At 36.8% G+C, this 22,374-nt stretch overlaps 1 protein-coding gene across 6 annotated transcripts in view; it reads right to left on the minus strand.

Annotated features, from left to right (window-relative positions):
* LOC117165699 (phosphatase and actin regulator 2) overlaps positions 1 to 22,374 on the minus strand; it is a 390,523-nt gene that overhangs the window by 300,382 nt on the left and 67,767 nt on the right. For 3 of the 6 annotated variants that reach the window (XM_033349018.2, XM_033349017.2, XM_076628095.1), the window contains exon 2: positions 21,233 to 22,269. The exons of the other annotated variants lie outside the window; for them this stretch is intronic. In XM_033349018.2, coding sequence (XP_033204909.1) covers positions 21,233 to 21,536 — 304 coding nt within the window. In that variant the 5' untranslated portion in view covers positions 21,537 to 22,269. The remainder of the gene's footprint in view (positions 1 to 21,232; positions 22,270 to 22,374) is intronic. 6 annotated transcript variants of the gene reach the window in all.

A 22,374-nucleotide genomic window follows, 5' to 3' on the forward strand; every position in this document is an offset into this window, starting at 1 on the left:
CATCGCTAACAGGAAAAATGAAAATAAAAATATACAGGATGTTTCACAAAATTACCTGTCAAACTGTAAGAGTAATCTGCTGACGAAAATGACAAAGAATGCCATACGAAATTTCATAAACTGCGCACGATCGATTTTTCGTATTCTGTAATACTGAATTTATTACCACATACATAAAGTTTCTACTTTAATTTTATAAATTGGACAGTGGGAAGAAGATGATGTCAAACCGTTATTTTTAAAATCCACTTACCATGACATTTCTTATAATATATAATCTTATGAGAATGAAATTTTGAAATTATCGAAAAACATAGTTCGAGAGTTCAACTTCTAAGAAATTAATATTTCAACTTTTATATTTATTTTTGTGATAAATTATCTGCAGCAAAAATTTCATATAACATTTTTTCCACGTTTTCACTTGTAAATTATACTTGCGTAACTTAACTAAAAAAATCAAAGACACCCCATATAAATTCATAACATTAAAAAATAATCATTTAATTAAAAAAGCCAACAAGCTCGAATTAAAAAGAAAAGGAAAGAAACATGCAATAAATGAAAAAGGACATTTACATGGAATAACAATTTTCTTCTTCAAAGGAGGTCGATACTGGACATCAACGACTTCCTATAAGGTTTTTCTAACCATACTTGGCACTCGATCAGCAGTCTATAATCCAGGATAACGCTTCCGTCGTTTCAGTTTTGCAAATTCCTCGTCTCTTTTTAAACCAATCGTCCCTTGGTTTCACTGTACCAACGGACGTAACATCTTAAATAAGTTTCTTAGGAAACGGCGGTATCCTATTTACGATATCGAAAGAATTCTAAACTTCATTTCGCAAGTACGATAGGAATCCCGTGGACTCGTGCCGCTCGAACGAATCGAAAGATATCGAATGGCGAGGTACGGAATATTGAATTTCCCGGGGAAACGGGAGACAATCCGAGACGGCCGGTTGATTTGCTGGTTCCCCGATCCTTCCTTACCGCTCTTCCGGAACGTTCCCGCGCAAACAGAAAATTTTATGAAATATCACTTCACGGGAACCTGGCTCGTTCTCATTCGGTGTGAGATTAACTTAACCCTATCACACACGTATGTGGGAAATGACAATTTTCGATCGACTCGAAAATGTAATATAATCGCGAAAGTATTCGCGTGTATGCTTGTTGACATCTTTTATGAACGTATTACGTGTATTGTATGAAACATATCTTGAAATTTCATTAGTATTCTAATGACACTCGATAATCATTGGTCAAATTTTAAGCAAGTGCGAAGATGTATATGGAAGTTGCAAAATATTCAGTACAAGTATATATTTGGCAGAGATCACGAAAGTATTTAAACAGGCAATCGTTGACACGTTTTGCTTTGCTAACGATTTATACTTAAGGTGACTATATATACCGTGTACTAATTTTTTACTAATTATAACTTTCTCTCGCTAAGTATTTTTACGTATCTTGTCAATACAATCTTAGCTGTCGCGTCTCATTATAGTGTTAATGAGATATCAAAATGTTTCATATAACACGCATAACACACACATACAAATTTTCTACGATAATCTACATATACGAATATTTCTGCGAGCTACTACAAAGTACAAATGACGACTAGCTAATTTTATAATCGTTATAAATTGGTCTGTGAATTCATATATTCCACAACGATGAAAATTATTAATATTAATTTTTTTCTATTATATCGTTAGTTTTAATAATATTTTTTGAATAATGTAATTCTCAATAGTATAACGAAATCGGAAAAGAAAATTCCAAAATATAGCACGAGCGGAATGGAATTTACTCCCGCAGCAGTCTCACAATACAACAGAGTGCAGAATGAAATGGAATACGGAAAGAATCGTATTTCGTGTCGCCGCAAATTAGCAAACGGTAGAAGATATTCACTTTCGTAACCGGTTAACGCTTCTCGCGGCGGAACAGGGGAGCCGGGATATACCTGTATGTTAATTAAACGAGCCCCGTTGCTTCTCGACTTTCTCGATATGCGTTACGTGGTTGAGTAATATAATCACATAATTGTCGCCTCGCGTATAACGGCGACCGTGTCCGCGAAGTAGAACGACCGGCGAAAGTCGAGCACCGAGAGAAAATCTCGTGGAATCTCGTTGGAAACAATGCCTCCGGCGAACGTACCAGACGCCAGGATGGAAGCAATACATTAGTCAACTAAATGGATCTATCTGCGAGTTGTATCAAAGAAAACGAAATGCTTCTATTTTTCCTCTGGTCTTTTTTTTTTTTGTCGAGAAATTTAGATTTTAATATAAAAGGAATAAATCGAAATGTCGAGTTTCTATATATTTTTCTATATATTTGAATATCTATCTTTCGTCCATATTTTTTCAATTTAGATTTGATAGATTCGATATTGTGAGATTTGAAAATGAAAAAAGAAATTAAAACGGTTTCTCCTTTCTCTTTCTTCCATACATTTTCTCTGTCTATGTTTGGATTTCATATCTTCAACTGCTTTGATTTCGTAAGGCTTGAAGTCTGAATTTTAAAATGAAGAAAGTAAATTGAAATGATTTCTTCGTTCTTATACCTTTGTGCTAATTCTTCGTTTACATTTCGATCCGATATTTCTATCTACTTTGATTTCGTAAGATTTCAATTGAAATGTTAATGCGAAGGAAAAGCAAATTAAAATGTCGAGCCCGTCTTTCGCCCACTTTCATATTTAATCATCTTAATTGCAACAGTCTTATGTAATAAAGATACGCATATTTTTAATACTCGACGTAGAATTAATTCACTTAAATGCCGTCTTATGAAAATACATCGTTTTTTAGAAATATGACACGACTATACTATACTATTTGCAAATAAAATATTACACTGTTATTCCTCGAATTTGACATGTCTGCAAGTAGTTTTCGTTTATCAACCGAGAGACGGATTTTTCATGTATTAAGAGATTAGCATATAATTCAAATGAGAAATCATACTTATTGCATAACAATAACAATTCTTTCATATTTTCTACAAGTTTAAAAAACTTTCTACAGAAACGAACGGCTTGATAGAAAATAGATACAGAAATTAAATTCAAACATCAGAAGAAGGATACTTGTTTCATTAAAAGGGCAGAAGATCCATCGGGAGTTTATTTTTTAGACTCTAAAAGATATTTGCTTCTATACAGCTGTAAAGTTCATGTAATTTTCATCATGTTATTAAAAATTTCGTTTGAGTTCGACTAACAGGTTTAACCAGTCAGTTTTTAAGAACTTGATCATAGTAGCGCGGTAATCTTGCAATTAGAGGCAACCTCGACGAACAAAGACAATAAACGTAGAAGGTCGGCTAGGTGAGTCTGGTGAAGACGACGTGGCGGTAAGAAACGAGAATAAAAGCTGGAGAAGACGGTAGAAAAGAAACTTGGCACAATTAGGACGCTCCTATCCGGCATCTCTCGAAAGAGGAAACGAATCCTCGTTGCAAACGATCACATGGAAGAATTCACGCCGATGGCCACCACGATTCTCTCTGTAATTGCACTGCGAAAAAAACCGATACTGGCTAGCTCCTTCGAATTACATAAAAATTCAACCCGTGAAGATTAAACGAGATAATCGATGGATATTCTTTGTTTTAGTTTAAAACTAATATTTCTTGTAAGAAACATTTTAAGAAATATTTTATGTTCATTGAAATTTTATTATATCAGCAATAATTACTCTTATGTAATAAAAAATGATTATTTTGGTGTATAGCTCATATATACAAATTTGTATGAAAAATTAGTTTAGAGTTTTGCTAGGAAAGGTTAACAAATAAATTCCAATTTTTAACAAGAATTTTAATAAGAATTTTCAATAAGAACGATTGCCAGTACAACTGCGTAAATTAATTTTTCACAGAACTGCTTCTTACGTAAATTTCATTAGAATCAATGTACGTGCTGATTGTTAATTGTGTCCAGAATTTTTTATGTTTTCAATCATCATATGATAATATTTCACGACGATGCTCGGAAGCTATCGTTTTTAACAGAAAATATTTTTTCTGAGGCTATAAGTACATAGGAAAAGTATATTTAAGCGCAGTCTTGCAAATGATTTCACCAGAGGATAATCGATATTCACAAGATATACCTGAGGTAGTATCTTATTTTTATCAGTTTATTCTACGTAGGAGGAAAGACAAAAGGATATTTTTGAGGAAGCTGTGACGTAATAATTCATTCTATTTCAGTAATCACTTTGTCTTCCTCTTTCGCTAGAAGCGAGAAGCGTCATAAGAGGTACTTTGAGGATAAAACGAACGCGTTATAAATTGCAAAAGAAGATCTTCCACTTCGAACGAAGAGACGAAAGTTTCCTCTACCATAATAATCCTTCTTCTCGTTAAATACAACCAACTTTTAATAATTCAGACGTTTCAACGCAGCCAATGGTTTCCGATATTTTCCCAGGAGTTCCAATCAGAAATACATATTCAGAAAGATGATTAAAAGACAGAGAAATGTGCATTCGTGCTTTTTCCTTGCGTCAGGTACGAACGAAGAGCTTTCGTTCTCGCCGAGAACGGAACTCGTTAATGCACGCTTAATGAGTACAATTAGAAGATAGGGTAAAACACGGCGGCATTAAAAGAGAAGAACGAGAGGGAATGTCATAACCTTTCTTACTTTCATGTTTTTAGAATCAGGATATTTCAATCTATTTAATTGTTCGTTAGCTTCAGTGCAAATACTTCACGACTTTTTCATTTCGTTAACTTTATTTCTTTATACACGTGTCTGAATCGTGAAATTTTCTTATGAAACTTATACATAATACTGGTAATGAAAAGAAACGCAATTTCTTTCTACTTCTTTAATAAAAAATATTAATATATATTTATTCTAAACTATAATCTATCATCTAACCCTTGCACCACTGTAGCCTAAAACAATCTACATGAATGAACAATCGTACACTTTATGATGAAAAATTTATTTAACAATATAGAAGAATGAAACACGATCTAAACATCTAGCCACGAAAATGTACAAAAATTGAAAGTCTATCAACATCTACTTCATATTCTAAGAACTCCAAAGCAAACGTAATAAAATGCTAAAAGAGAGCACAAGTACTCCAAGCAGTAAAGCATTCAATTTTCTCCATCGCATCTTGCAATTTCGTTTTCAATAACGAATACGAACAAAGTAAATTTCCAGCGGTTTATACGACTGACAAACAGGCCGGGGTACGAATAACCGTACAAATTTATGGATTGTTCCCTGACCGTGAGCAAGTGGAACGTCTGGAACCTGTTTCCCGAGGGGAATTTATTTCTCTCGAAACGTATCGAGACACCTTGCCACGGTAATTGCAACACGCTCGTCGATTGTGTCGATCTCCAGACGGATGACGCAAACGATGACTCCTTCACGCGTGAAAAAGCTTCGACGTCGACACGCCGTCGTCAAAGGATGACTAACATCATCAACGAGGCATTAATAGACGGAGTTAGCCGCGACAACCTTTTCACGGGGAATTATTGTGCACGAGCGTGCACGTCGATACCAAGAAGTCTCTACTGTTTCATCTAGCAAGCTACGAAACGAAAACCGAATGCTAAATCGAATAATGAAAACTACGAGAGATCTTTGATGACTCTCTGGATAAATGACATATATCACGAATATTCCGTACGGATGCTTGTTTTGTGAAAAGACAGCGAAGAAGGATGATTAGTTGAGTGTTCGTTAAAATTTCATAGGTTTCATGGTAAATACATGTTCCTCTTGTGTGTGATGAAAAATTTCTAATTCAGAAGGTAGAGAATGAAAGTCTCGTTGCAATTAGTTAAAACAGTTGTGGCAATAAATGATACATACACATGGCGGAGATTCGAAATAGATAAAAGAGGAACATTTTCTGACGATAGTAAGAAAATAATAGTGTTTGCAAGAGTGTCGATCTATAGCTACTAAAATCCTTCGTATTATATCGATTCTCTCATTTTTTAAGCATCGATATGACAATATTGTCGTTTAATTATTACAAAGTCAAATAGAAATATGTAAAAGCAATAAATATGCAAAAATGTATCTAAACCGTAATTATATTAAAATAATAAATACCGACGTATAATAATCTAAAATCCAAAATAACGGTCTGTAATTTGCAACAGCAAAATTTTGCACCCTCTGTTTCGAGCTCACTTTCGCACAAAAGTCCTCCGATACCATGCAACATTGGCATCAACCCCTCCGATCCTCGACACACGACCACATCAGCATAATATCCCAAAGAGGAACGATGGTCAGTCCATGCATCATCCAGGTTGCTAGGGTTTCAGATCACCATAAACGTATGGTCCCCTCGGTTGCAGAGGCGAACCGCTGCTGTATTCAGGAGCATCGATCAGAGAGTTTACGTCCGCGCGCTCAAGTCACCCCTTTTCCTGCTCCGGTTCAATAACCGGCGAGTATCACAACTAAAATTAACTCTCCCTTCAGCGGTGGCGTCAAGCTGCTCCTGGGACTGAGGCGGTGTTCACCTGGTCGTCCCGGAAACTCTCTCTCGTCCACGGTTGTCGATGTACAAAGAGTATGGAAGGAACAGCGTGGCCGACTTGCCCGTGTTACCGTATTAACAAATGTCGCTGGAGGAACGACAACGTTTCGTATAACTTTCCGAGCTACACTTTGATCGCTCGTTCGTGGATCCTCGATTCAACTCGCCCCGCTCGAGGATGAAATATGGAATTTTGTAGTTGATGGTTAAACCGTGGATAATGATACATTTATGAGAAATTTACAGGTGCACACGTATAATATTATAACGCATGTAGAATGCACAATTATGTAAAATATCTATATATTTATATTCGTAGAAAGAAATATTTATATTTGTGCTTGAGTTCGATCTCTTTAGTCGTATTCATAAAAATACGAATTTGCATAAATGTCAGTCTAACGATACTATACAAATTACATAAAAGTCATTATTGAGAGAATATTGAACACGAAAAGTAGAAAATCGACCACTCATCCTAACAGAGTAGAGTCTTTTGCTAGCAAAAAACATAGAATTACGAATATATGTGAATTTATCTTGGTTGAGAATATAATGAAGTTTTTGTTGTATCCTGTCTACTATTATCGTATACACGAACGTCACGCGACATATTTTATCGAAGATTCAAACAATCTGTCGTGAGTAATAAAATCCTACGCACGTATCCCATAGTCTGTTCCCTTCCAAGAAAGAAAAACATGGCGCCATGTCTTGACCCACGAAATTATTCTTTCATTCAAGAGACGTTTCCCTTGCTTACTTTGAAAGACTTGGAACAGGAGTTGGCTACATCCAGGCACCTGCCAGAGACAGCTTGCCACCGTGTGGCTGCGTTGTCGTTGTCTGATAGAAGGGTGCATGGAAAATTACGGGTGACTCGTCCTAGTGTAAGTGGAGGCCGATGATCGATATCGAACATCGTTGAAAATAACACCGCCACGAATGATGTTCGCCCTCTGCGGATTGTCAGACGCCCCCGCAAATAGCTTCGCGTTGCCATCATCTTAAAACCGATCCTAAATAAATTCTTACGGACATGAATTTTCCGGTATGATTCCAAATTATTTTCGATTATGATGCTCGAGAGCCAATTTCAAACTTGAGACTGAAAAGGAGAAATTGTTTGTAGAGTAACTGTTTTACCGAGAAACTATTATAATTATCATAACGAGGAAAATGTAATAGATGGACATATTAGGGTAGATGTAATAGAAACATTAGAATAACAAATAACAATAATTTAATGTATCCAATAACCTATTTTATATGCATGTAGTATGACCAAATTCTTCTTTACTTATAACGAATTGATAATTAACCATTGATGCAATAATATGATGATAAAATAAAACAGTAGAATAACTAATATGTAAAATAGCACCTAAAAATTACAGACGAGAAATTCGTACATGCATAAATTTAAACAATAAATTTCATAATATTATAACAAATGATCAAAAATATTCTGTCATCCTTGTCAATCATTTCTGAGTCGCTATGCAATGTGCAGAAATAAACACCGCTGCATATGTCTCATTAATATCTAACTGTCAGCACAGTGTCTTCCAATTTTGCATTTTAATGAATACTAAATGTGTAAACACCTAAATATTCATCAGACATTTCAAACGATGAATAAGTATTGTATAAAGAAGCTATGAATGTAGCAATTTAAATCTAACTGAAATATAACATCAATCTCTACGAAAAGGATCGACGCGTAGATTAGGTAAATTCTTTTATCGAAAACACGAATAATTTACGAGAAAACAATCGACCGAAGAAAAGTTAGTAAAAAGCTAGACAAAAAGCTAGTAAAAAAGCTTGCAAACAAATCGTTCGTGTTTCAAATACGATCTTAAGATTGATGATCTCATCTGGCCGTGAACGTGTCTCCATTGATGCCACGATAGCAACCGTGTGTGTTTATCGTTCCACGTACGAATTTATGTTCGCCTCTAGAAGAACCAGCCTTGACATTCCACGGGAAAGACGTGGCCTGGCGATCTCGCGAGGCTACGAAGATTAATCGATCCACCGCGACGTTGAGCAAATTTTCAAGATGCGTTAAAGACGCATTTTTTGACATCGACCATTTTAACTACCACCTTCAAATTTCATGAATGAAATTATTAGCCCCCGAGTGTTGATCTCTGCTTACTTTTTCACTCTCGATGACTCAGGCACGCGAAGCTTTTGAAAAGTTCTAATATTAAACCAGGCAAACTGGTTCTATGTCAACCAGAGAATTCTTGGCTTCGAGCTCCGCGAGTTCAGTTTGAAAATTCTTGGAAAAAATATGACGGGTAATGTGTGTGTGACATGTTTCTGAATGAAGGAAGTGAGCTAAGTTTCGTGAATGATGAAGAAGATATGTAGATTAATGTGGAAGAAGACTTTGAAGAAGATCTTTTCGTGACAATCTTCGTTTACAAGGAAATCTACTTTGAGAATCGTTAGGTACCTATGCCAACAGCTGGCAGAGAAACTGAGTTCTTCGTGTGCCTTTATTCGGTACGAGATATATAATTAGATCCACGAATTTAATTCAAGTTATCTATCATATTAATTTTAGTATATTTATAAATATAAATGTAAAGTATTAATATATTTAGTTATTTTGATATCGAATTTGTTGGTAATAGTACGCGGAAATGTAGACACTGTTTAAAAAACATCGAGTTAATTCTCTCGAATGTATATACACTTTATAAATATTCAAATTCGATTTTCTCGAAAAGTATCAAACTCAATTTTAACGTGCTATATTCGCCACGATATTTGAAACATTTGGTTACTATATTCAGAGATTCGTGTACTATATCATCACATCGTACATATGTTAAAAATAAATTAAAGTTTCCATATTATCACAAATAAACTTAATAGAAATTGAAATTTTTGTTTGTTACATAATACCTGGTTGCGCCTACCAAAAAACTAAATAGTCCAAACAGACACGTTTGGCTTAAAATAAATTCAAAGACAAAAAGTTCAAGGTATTAAACATATTATTTTAATCTAATTTATTCTTGAAAAAAGCAACTGCTCTCTATCACGCATCTAATATAAAATACAACTTCTCAATTCGAACAGGCATAGCCAAAAATAGAATACTCTGATCGATAAACCTACGTTTTCACACACTCCAAACTCCTGAATGAACTTTATTTATCTCTTTCAGGAAACGGGTAAATATTCTACTCCAATCTCTCCCTAAACCTCAAAGAAGCGAAGAGCCAATCCAATAAAGAATTCACGATCACTGGCCAGACGAGGCAACAAATTTTCTAATAAACTGGTGAAGAACTAAATATTCAACGAAAGAGGAACAAAATAAATACATCGAGAGCCCTGAAACTTCCGATCGTCCATTCGTGTCAACCTCATGGAATCGTAAAATAGTCTTGTGGCGTCGACATCCGGAACATCGACTTCCTACTCTGGCTGAACTCTTTTGACGAGGAAATCCCCCGGGTGTAGAAAGTTCCTTGCCTCGGGTTCTTTCGTTCGTTCAACGGCTAGTTCGTCAGACTAAACGAAGCCCGCGGCTACGTGAAAAAGCAGCCACGATCACAGATCTCCGCGCTTCCCGAATAGGAACGACCAGGTCGACGCTTCTCCAGGAAGAAGACGCCTTTTCCGGGCACACAAGCCCGCGAAATTAGACGATGAATCTTCTATGAGCGGGGTTTCCCGGACTCAACTCATCCCGCGTTTTTCCATGGACATCCTCCCAGTCATCTTTCACGCAAAACCGAAGAAGAAAAGGCGCAAGAGGAAGTGGAAAAGGGGTGAAGGCGATTATGTACTAACATCTCGATTATGGGGGTTGCGACGTAGGCTGCTGATGAAAGTAAGGCTGAAGATGCACTTGACAAAATATATTTCATAACGCAATTCTATATATAAAATAATAGCACAAACGCAAATTCTATAATTTCGACGAAATTTCACAGCGCAAAGTCTTACGATGAAACATCTTACAGCGCGATATTTCATAATAGAAAGCCCGTATTATTGAAAATTTATCCACGTTGACAAAATCTACATTTCCAAATTCGACATTTTCCTAAATTCTACTGTGGGAGGTTCTACAATACTTGTTCAATTTTGGATGAAAAATTCGAATTCTTTCCATGTGCATTTTGCGGTCACTGTTCACGAAAAACTGAAGAAGAGAAGATGCGAGAGCAAGTGGATGCAGGTTGAAGGGCGCTGATTACGAGCACCTCTATTACGCGGGTTGTGATCTAGGTTGCTGAGGCTGAAGATGCATTTCCGCGTGAGAGAAAACGCAGAGCTGCGTTGACCTTTAAATGTTGCGGTTATTAATACGATGCTTCCATCGATGCTTATTGACAGCTTGCTGGAGGCTATTATCTGTGGAGGCAGATAAGAGAAGCTTCTGCGCTGAACATGAAGTCACTTTTGTGAGAATCAGTGAATTATTACGCGTTGAATGCAGAAATGTAACTAATAGTAAGACCACAGCTGATATTAATTTCTGAAGATGATAATTAGGTACGGATGAAGTACAATAGAAAAATCTTGGGGTAATTTCTTTAAGGTTTTATATAATGATAAGTACAAACATGCAGTATATTTAAAGTAAATATTTATAAAAGGAAAAGAAGAAATGCAACATTACTCATCAAATTGGCTTTAGGTATTTTTCTAAGTGTCCCAAGAATTTTGTAATTCCTTTGTTGGAATACTTTAATGAGGGATGTGATTTTTATGAAGTTTTGTTGGTACATGGAGGTGATCGAGTTTGAATTTGATGCATTAACTACACGTGACAATATACAGTCTTCAAGGTAACAGATTGATGGTTAGAGTCGTGACCTAGTTATAGGCATACCTGATCCCCTGTTGTGGTTGGCCAAAATCGATGGTTATTATGTGGCTTCTTTATGAGGAACCACGAGCTTCAACTCAAATACCAATTCATTGTCTTTGATATCTGTAGTATTCAAAGTGTAATAAATGTTGCTAGACAATATACTTTTCAGGATTTAAGGAATCTGTCTATCGATTATTGGGCGAATTTCCATAAAATATACTGCTATAGTGCATTCGAAAAAGTTATTAATTTATCTTTGTAGGAGATGAAAGAATTCAAATTTTTATCATTTAAAAGGATTCAGAAGATGAAGAAAATTGTCGAAGAATACTTTTACTAAGCGCACGAATTTTATATGAAGAACAAAACGGTTCATCCAGCTCGAATAATGCATTACTTAACGCTCACGCATTATGCGAGCGTTTTAATTAGTCTCCAATACCAATGAACCAATGACGAAGTGTTTCTCAGACAAAAGTGTTACAAAGATCTCAAGAACAATGCACCCTCGCCATCTGTTACGCTACAGAACATCAGGAAGTAGGATGAAACGAAAGTGAATATTTTCTGTGAAATTCCTTATTCCTATTCACATACCTACTTTCCAACATCATTTTAAAGTTATTTGGGATAATACGACAAATTTTTCATTTCATATATCAATCATTTATAACGAATTAACTATGGGAATGTTACACTTACAAAATTGCAGATTTTCGTAAATAATCTCGAGATTTGTTCGTGAATTCGTTCTCTTTCCCAATCGTGAAGAAGGTAATTAGACGTTCACGAATTCATACGTGGCTCAGCCGGAAAATTAAGTTACTTCCGGTTTCTTTAGCCTTATCTTCTCTTCAGAGAAATTATACTCCGTTCGAGAAAAAAAATTCTAGTCTTTTCATTTCGATGCGAAGACCTTTTAAATGTTGCGTTTCAGCTTCTGCGAAGTATTTGTGAATGCGAGTGTGTTTGCAATGAACGACCTGTTTGTTGCGCATTGCACGTATTATATAATAAAATGAGAAATGTACGATGAGAATGAATAACTTTAAGCGACAGAAAGTTGAAAAACTATGACAGATATTTTCCTCTATTTCATTATTTTGTTGGATTTCAAACATTGATGATGAGTTCTTTCAATCGCTTTTCATTCAGTTTCACTTTCTTTTATTTTTCAGTAAATATTTAATTTAATACAAAACATTTATTTTCTATTAAGTACTTCTAATTTAATCTTTTAATGTTTATTTCATTGCCATTTATATCGTGTCAATTATTTCACTTCCTCGTTACCACAACCAATTATCTCAATTATAATTCTATCATTACCTGACAAGAAAATTATTAGGTACAAATCGTACTGTCAGTGGAAAAGTACTATATAATAGGTAATCGATGATACGGCTTGTAAAATCGGTCAGATGTTAAAGTTTATATGCTTCGAGAGCCAAAACGATAATTACTTTGAGGCACGTAGGAAGATAAGGTGAATCGGATCTCGTTCAGGATCCTATACTCATTTTATGTTCTCTATTTTATACTCTCGGACGTGTTACTGTATCTGTTCCATCAAATATACCAACATCGATAACGACATCGATAAATCTTCGACTCGAACAATATTTTACTCTTCCACAATGTCATGAAAATGGTTGCGCTAGGTACGCGAATGGTTGACGTCAGGAAGTGATTACGAAACTTGATGTTTCTTTCTACTCGCAACGCCGACAATAAAATCCAGGTAGATATAGATATCAAGTTCAAGAACGTACGACGAAAGATAGAACGGAAGGTTTACGATCATTTCGGCAGATTTACGAGGCCAGTAGCGGGCTAAACAAGCCAACGAAACTATTCATCCCTTTACGGTACTTTTGTGAAACAGAAGGCATGCAACTGCACGCGTGACTTCTCTGCCATAATTTCAATGACCTACTTCTCAGACTTAGACCTTAGAGAAAAGCTAGCAAATTGTAAGAATAACAATACTTTGAAATAAAACGATTGTAAAATCGTCGATCCAAAGTTTTGCCTGTTTTCAGCATTACTTCTTTCTAAGATCCACCATTTCCATAAGCTACAAGATTAAACCTATCAATTTTTATCGATACGTTCACATATACACGTTGATCGAGTACCGCAGACTTAATGTCGAAATTTATTTATTGCCGGTGACGTATTTCTAACCTAACTTCAACATACAATGAAATGCCTTCAAGCTTACCAAGCCGAGAGAAATATACATATATCACGCAGACAATCCACGCAAGCGATATACTGCTTCGCTCGCGAATACTACATCATGGCTAACACACGAATCTCAGGAGCACGATTCTGTATCATTTAATGTACCGTTCAAGATACGCGAGGACTTAAACTGACTGATGCTCGTTGCTAAATTTTCAGGCTCCAGACACTTATCTAGAATATTCATTAATGAAAATTTCAACAATAGTTGCGATCGTCAAATATGAAGTAACCATACAATATTTTAAAAAGGAGGTTTGCAAAGGTGGCAGAATATCGAAATTTTTATTCGATTGCGTCTAAAGAATACTAAGAAATCAACTTGATACTTTCTAAAATTTTACAATAAAAAATTCCACGATATTTCTCCGAATTCTACGATAGGACGATCCTCCATACTTTTTCAAACTATAAAGTCAAAAATTCCGCGACGAAATACCTTTCCATAAAAGATTTTACAACGCAGAAGTTCTTCGATACAAAAGTCGTTTGATTGCAGCTGAAGAATATTAACAAACCAACACTAAATATATATTTTCCCAAATTCTACAATAGAAAGTTCCACGATGATATATCCCCTGATGATATGTTCCCTGTATAAGAGAATTTTACAACATAGAACTCTCCAATACGAAATTCTACGATAGAGAATCATTCACTCGCAGTAAAAAAAATATTAGCAATGCAACAAGCGTCCACGAAAAGACGGACGATCCCATTTGAGTGTGCGACTGGAGTTCGCGGTTCGAGGATCCGAAGAAGCATCGCAGACGTCGAATTACACCGTCCTTTCCCTCCCATCGTTGCCGGGAACCATCGAGCCCCGGCCAAAGGTTTGCACGATGTTATCCAGCAGGCTGGCCAACCGGGAGCATCAGCAGTCGACGAGTTGGCGGCTCTCTGGCTCAATGAATGATTTCCGTGCGCTGTTGCCACGTTACGTCTGCATTCTGCACCCATTACTCCTACTGGCGTCGCGCGTTTTATCGTTTCCTGCAGTTTACTATTAAACATTGCGCAATTATGCCTCTACGCTGACCTAACAGCCGGACCCCGTCGCGCCGAGACTGCGTCATCGTTTTAGACCGACCCCCAGGAATGTTCCACGTTGTTGCACCACTAATCATCAGCGCAGGAGAGAAACTTCAAAGAATTGGAAACTCGATCGTGGAAATCGTTTGAGACAAAATTAAACGGGAAACACGAATAATTATTTGAGATTTTAGTTTCATTCGATATTTGAAATAGTTCTCACAGAAGGTCAACTCACTCCTGAATTCTATGTTTAATTTAATTTTTTAACTTCTTGTTGTTAGTGTTCATTTTCTCAAAAACAAGCTATAATTTCATTGAAATTCCTCCTGGGATTCTGACGATTTAATATGAAACAGCAGGGAAATGTAACGTGGCAGTAGAATAGCGAGAATAGCGAGATTCGCGTTGAAACGAATATCACGTCGTTAACGATTTGTAAATTGCAGGGATTAGTAAGGTGATAAAATATACGGATTATTTAGTTAGATAACAGATGATTGTAGTGATCTATTGATCATTTGTGCGATGCAAACACCATTGCAAGGAGATAATGCAAATTAACGATAAAACTAAAATTTATATTGATATTGCACTCGTAACAACCTAAAGGTATTAAAAAGGAAAAAAGATGACAAACAGCTGTAAACTGAATCGTGTAAATTGCAGTTATCATAAATATATGTCGCGTCACAAATTAATCATCGATATCTAAACAAACACGATTAGCAATTATTTGTACTCATACAAAATTGTCAGAAAAATGATTCATGGTTCTAAAACCTTGAAAAAATTTCCCAATTAGCACAAGAATCATTGCCAGTGAAGAAGGTTTTTCGCTATTTTCATATATTTACTAGCGCGACTGTGAAAATCAAATAACTACGATTATTGTCATAGCAAAGATAACAAGAGAAGTTGACGTAATAACTGATAATAGCCTTTGTTTCGCTGTCTAGTAGCAAACATCTAACGGAGAATAGCAAGTCATTTTGTAGCATACGTTAGTCTCAAAGAACCACTTAACGAACTCGCATTAAAGTAATCTCTCACATCCATTTCCGCGGCTATATTATTACAATAACCTACAATTCGCTATTTTACCCCAGAAACTTTCCTTCTGATCTGTACTCATGACGTAAATCGAAGTTGGGTTTGTTTTATTGAAACCCACATCCGCTTACAATTCCAATATATTACAGACTCTAAAGTTAAGATTTTTGCCGTAATACACGAGTTTCCTTATGATGCAAGCACGTTGCAAATACAATTCGAAGGTGAATTTTCCTCTAGAATTAAAATGTTCTAACAACTCAAACGAATAACCATCGAAACTGACCAAATTGATTCAAAATCGAATATTTATTTCTTATTAAAGTCTAAACTTTCCTCAAACATTGTATGTCTTTTTTCACAATTTTTACACAATTAAAATATTACATAAGAAATAAAATATCAAGCTTTATCCCACACTAGCCAGCTTTCTCCGTACATTTGTTGCACAATTCCCAAACCAACGTCCACGGTTAAGTGCTAATGACGAATTACGCGTATTAGGTACCCGTGGATGATTGATCGTTGGCCTTAGGGAGAAGAAATGATTAAACGGCAACGTTGGAAAGGCGCGGCTGCGTCTTACGTTATGTCTTGTGAAGCAAGCTCTCTTTTTCATGCAGCTCCCTTAATCCTTTTGATAAGTACCAATTGTGTTTTATCTCACAGAACACCATTTATGTTTGTAACATTGTTACGAATCATGTATACCATTGTTTTTAGATCATTTTCTATAGTATTAATAGTATCTCTATATCGTTAAAAAACTCGATTTTGAATAAAATATGAAAGAATATTAATATATCTGATTTCTCATCTCAATCTTGTGCAAGTCCTTTTATTTGAATAAGAACCGGGATTTCTTCTAACTTTCTAATAAAAGTGCATCAGGAAGACTGTAAACACTAATTACTTCTCTAAATTCTACAAAAACCTTGCCAAAAGAAAGACACTTTTACCAAAAGAAAATTACAATTTTCATTGAAAGCATATAGCTACCTAAGCTATGGAAAGTTGAAAGGATCAAAGTGATCTTGATACTTTTAATGCCGGAAGGATTAAAAAGAAGAGGATTTCAATGTAAACAGATAGACAGAAACCAATTGACCATATCGAAAGAGCAATTTGCAAAGAGGAAACGTAGCCGCGACACGCCCCAAACGGATAACCGAAATATCGATGAACGTGGCGCGAATCGATCGTTGACTATCGATTATCTGCACTAATGAATGCGCAAACACGGATGTAGGAAAGGTTAACGTTTCCTGTTTGGCGGTGGAAGTCGAGTGCCTATCATTGCGGCTACCGGCCATCGATATACTATACCCTGTCGATTGAGGTATTATTGGCATGATGTTTGCGGTTTGTTACGTTGTAGTGGCGATTTTCGTCCAATTTTAATCACTTTTAGATGTTGACAATGGCGATGTCTTTAATTTGCATCGTTGATTATACGAGTTTCGTTGTACCTACTACGAAATATTGAGGCATTCATAACGAAATTTAGGAAAAATATAGCATTTCGTCAAAGGACATATGCACTTGCTTCTTTCACTGACTTCTTGCAAAGATTACTATCTTTTAAGAAAATAGAACATTTGATAGATTTTTAACAGTTTCATCTTCAACAGATCTACAAATGTATCTAAGTATGTTATCCAAACAGTACAACAAAGAAAACTATTGTTCGTTTAATGGAAATTTTCCATTTGCCTACTTACTATCGTAAACTATCGATAATGATACGAGCTAAGGTAACCAAACACAAGATCTACTTTCGAACGGTTTAGTTTCAAAGATATCTACATAGATTTGATTGTAACATGTTTTCTTCGTCCCCTATCCAACACTTAGAGATTAACGCCGAAACGCCTAACTTCGTTAAACGTATTATACTATATTAACACACAATGAAAAATTGATATCTGCAAATGTCAAACACTATAGACCACTTTATTATCTAAGAAGTTCGTTATTTTCAGCTCGTTTGGTTATCAAATTACAGATAAGATAGGGACGGTTCTTTCAAATTGAGGGGACTATCTCGATTAATTTAAGCAATAATATTTAAACCGACTCACTATTTCGACGAATCGTATATTTTACTTTATTATACCATTGATAATGTTCTAAACGGACAATTTAAATTTCATATGATACATATCTGATATTGCCACAGGCATTATATTATTATTTATACTATTTTTATACTTCACGAACATTCAAGTATCCGTATGCATTAATTCATACATTTATGTAACATTCATAAATGTTAATACTTATGAGCAACAGTGTACACATTCAGTGTGCAATATCAACATAAATTTTCCACGAATTAATATTTCAATATCAATGTTTCTTCATTCGCCGTTTGTAAATATCGCAAACAAGACACGGTAAATGGAATTTTCGCTGCGCGAGACAGAATAAAAGCGAATTGCAACACGACTTGCGGAGCAACATAAACGCAGTTACGTTCGTTGCGCAGAAGACACTGGGAAACATATTAAAATCCGACCGTTCTCCATGTAAATTACTCGATGTTGCATCCGCGATGCACATGCAGTAAACCGCTTGGTTTAGATTTACGCGTTCCTACAGCAACGCACCGCGAAACACGTAGAACATACGTGGCACAAACATGGTCTATCGGTACCGAAGCTGGTTACTTCCAAAGTAACACGTGTTGCATGATCAAATAGTACACGAAAAGTGGTCGCACGAAAGCAGGAGCGGAAGGCGGATAACAAGATTCCTGATCAATATTCCTCGGCTAAGGAAATTTGAGAACGGTCGAACAGAGGATTACTTGTTCCAACCTCCGTTTTCTCCACGAAGAACACAAGTGTTCTTGGAAACTACGTTTCGAGTAGATACTCCGAGTATCTTTCACTGAAATATACCCTTGTATGTTTCCCTGTTATCGAAGACCAACCGTTTTATTAATATTTATGTGACCACTGGATGAAACGCGAAATATTCTTGATTTAGGAAGTAGATGATTTTGAAGTATTAAATGTAAGTTATAGAAAAAAATGTGGATTAAATAATAAAATAATATATTATTAATGATATCTTTATTTATATATGGAACTTTTTCTTCTCATTTTTTTGTCTAGTATATGTTTGTTATTTAGTAAGTATTTATTTGTAATATGGAATATATCCATACTTGTTTTAGTGTGACTGTTAGTTTAAAATGTAAAAAAACGTAGAGAATACTGCAGTACGTTCTTTCAATTTTCTACTACATTTACACGCATCCATCGAACGAAAACCAAGTATGCCAGCAAATCTAAAAGCAATTCAATAAACCAGCAACACACTATACCTACCAGAGAGTACTAATTCTCCAGACCAGTCGGTACAAAGGCTTAACCAAGCACGAACGATCAGAGACAACGAGAGAGGCCTAACGATCTATCAGGGCCGCGGGCGTTGAAACAAAAAGGCTACCACGACAATGGTAGAGGCATTTCGTGGGAGCGCGATAACAAAGCTCCCTTCGCGCAAACGTTCCCGTTAAAAAGAGAAAGAGAAAAATGCGAGTCCGCTAGCCCTCCGTCACCCTTTCTTTCTCTTTCCCTTAGGCATTAAGTAACTTACACACGGTGAGACTTATCTCGATGCAAAATTCGAAACTAGATCTAGTTTGAGACGGTTTCAAGTATCGCGTCTACTTGTATTACCTTTTAAGAGAAGTTCAGAAAACTATGACACTTTGTATCAAATAATTCATAATGCAAGTCTATTTATTATTTGTACTATTTATAAGAGTGATTGAGTATGATTTTAGAAGGTGAAATTGCTCTTACAAGGTACAAAGTCAATTTCAATGATTGATGGTGGGCATGACTTGAAAAAAAATATATAGATACATATACATATGCGCCCAGATATGAATATACGTACATCCGTATATACGCTAACATTTGTCTCAGAAATATTTTGAACCTCCCATGCAATGAACTCTTAAGTAGTTAACTGTGAATCTCGTACATCACACGAGCACGCCGAAAATTCTAAATTGCTAAAATTTCTAAGATTGCTAAGATTTGCCAAATGTTTCGACGATACATGAATCATTATGTATTTCCTATTTTAAAATCTATTAGATATACGTATGGGGAAAATATATTAACTGACAGATAAATAATTATATGCAAAATCTACATGAAAATTTCTTCTAAATTTTCCAATATAGTTATTGCAGCATACCAGTATTTTAATTCGTAATGGAATAACAAACGAAGGATTAACACGCTAATCTAATTTATACACTGGCCTAACTAAATATTTTTCGAGATATTCGTTATTAAAATTTCACTATCTTAAACAGCTTAACAATTGCATAGCGTCGTTGTATGAGTATGCATTACAATGATGCGAAGATTCAAAAACTTGTGTCTTGCTGCATGCGGCGAAGCGAATCTTTATACAGACCCCGCCTCCCTTTGTCCCTTCTTCAAGCAATGACCGACGTCTCGGTGAGATAGCGCCGGTCGAAGGAAACATCCCGGAAGGAGACACGAAAAAAAATGGAGGGAAAAAAGCACGCGTAGGTAGTCAGAGAACGGTGTATACGCGGGGTTTGTTTACAGGCCGTGGAACTCGACTCTCTTTCTACACGAGTTCCTTGACTCGTAATCGAACCACGGTAATTCCCTTTTCTATGCTACTACGTCTTCTTTCTTTTTTTCCTTGACTTTCCCCCTCTCCTTTGTTTTGTGTATCCCTTCCATTTGCCCCTTTGTAATTCTACCAGGAGAGATTTACTCGGTCGCGTGGAGTTCCACGATTCACGTGGAGAACGGTAATCGCGCGCAGCTGCACTGCCTTTCAGGTAAAAAGGCTCGTTCACGAGAGTCGCGATGCGCGACGACAATAGACGACGACCGGCGGTCGGTCGTTGTCGCGACATAATCGAAAGTATAGAAGAGAATCGTGACGATCGAGTCACTTGATCGCAACAGGGCGATATTCCAAGGTGGCTAGGCAGGTAGAAGGCTAGGTAAAATCTAGGAGCATCCTGGGTGCTAGCTATTGTTCCTTTGTGCGCGAGCATGGAGGTCTTGAAAAGTGGGTATCCGGGTAATAACCGATTCAACGGCTAATGGGAGAATAAATGCGTTTCCGCTACTTTGGATTCTACATGCAAATTTCTATGGGAATTTCGTTTTTTTAGAGTGGTCTCCATAATATAGAATCTCTTTCTTCTTATAAATATCTATTAATTAAATTATATACAAACATATATATTGCATATCATTTTAATATATAGTGTCAATCTACAATTTTCTAAAATGAAGCCCCTCTAGGCTTCCTAAATATTCATATTGCATACTAGCCACATTAGGTCAGTGCACTTCACTGACACACATTTCTCGGATATAGCCTCCCTACTCCGCCAAAGACAAAGGCAGAGAACCTTCCCAGCTTATTTACCTAATTATACTCCCTTTCTTCCAAACTACCAAAAAGGTGTTCTAAAACTCACCTATGACGGTGTTAGCAGCGACCTCTTTCGCGGCAGCAGCAGCAGCCGCCGGTCCATGAGCCAAGAAATCACTCAGAGACAACGAAGAAGCGATGATCTGCCGTTTCTCCTCGAAATTTAAATAATCCAGGCTATTGCTCCTCTGTGGTCCAGCGACGATCGTCACGGTCTTTGCCGCGTGATGATGATGGTGCTGCTGGTGTAAATTGTTCTCCACCGAGAGGTTACTGGGTTTCTCATTGCCAGACTCATTGTTGGCCGCTGGACTAGGCACCAGATATACACCGCTAACGCGTATGGACATCGTCTTGGGGCGATCCTTGAAACGGCCACGCTTCTTCCGCCTCCAGGGGCTGAGGATCGCAACCAGGCCCGGTAACGAAGCTACCGGCTGCTGGCCAGTTGAAACATCCTGACGGCTGCCCGGTCGAGAGGTCGGCTCGCGTCGCTTGTTACTTCGAGGCAGCTCCACGGCTCGGCGTTTAGTGCGTTCACGATCGCCGAGGAAAATTTATGGGCTCCACTGTGCGCTTCTGGCAGCGGCTACCGTGTACGCTGCACTCGATGATCGGTTGATTTTATTTTCGTCGATCTTTACGGCCTCTTTAATTCCCACTGAAATTCTTGGATTTAATTTCTTCGATCGTCATTTGCACTTTTACGACGAATTACGATCTCCTTATTTTCCTTCTTCCTTTTTCCTTACTTGTTTAGTTATTTTAGATGTAATTGATTACTACTAGATAGAAAAAGGTACAACAGGTATTCAAGATGGCAGGATTTCCGTATCACGCTTAAAAATTTCAATGGAGTCGAATTCGCTGATTGGCAAATATATTTTTCCTGTATTTGTATTTTCGACGATTATGGCACTCTGTATGAAAAATGGCCGACCCAAACGGGGTGACTCCGGACCGTTGCTTCGACGGTCTTTATTTATAACGGAAGGAAGCGAATACGAGCCTTCCGCGGTCTTTTTTTTCTCTCGTGACGGCCACGAGACACTCCGTGCTCGGTCGACGCTCCACGGAATCGTCCTGCGCAATAGGAATAGGGTAAAACGTTAACTCTCTCGCTAATGGCACTGGCTGTCATGAACGACGTGCATTGTATCGTACGAAAGAGGTCGCGAACGATTGTGT

This window comes from Bombus vancouverensis, chromosome 3 (genome assembly GCF_051014615.1).
Source record: "Bombus vancouverensis nearcticus chromosome 3, iyBomVanc1_principal, whole genome shotgun sequence".
Taxonomy (NCBI): domain Eukaryota; kingdom Metazoa; phylum Arthropoda; class Insecta; order Hymenoptera; family Apidae; genus Bombus; species Bombus vancouverensis.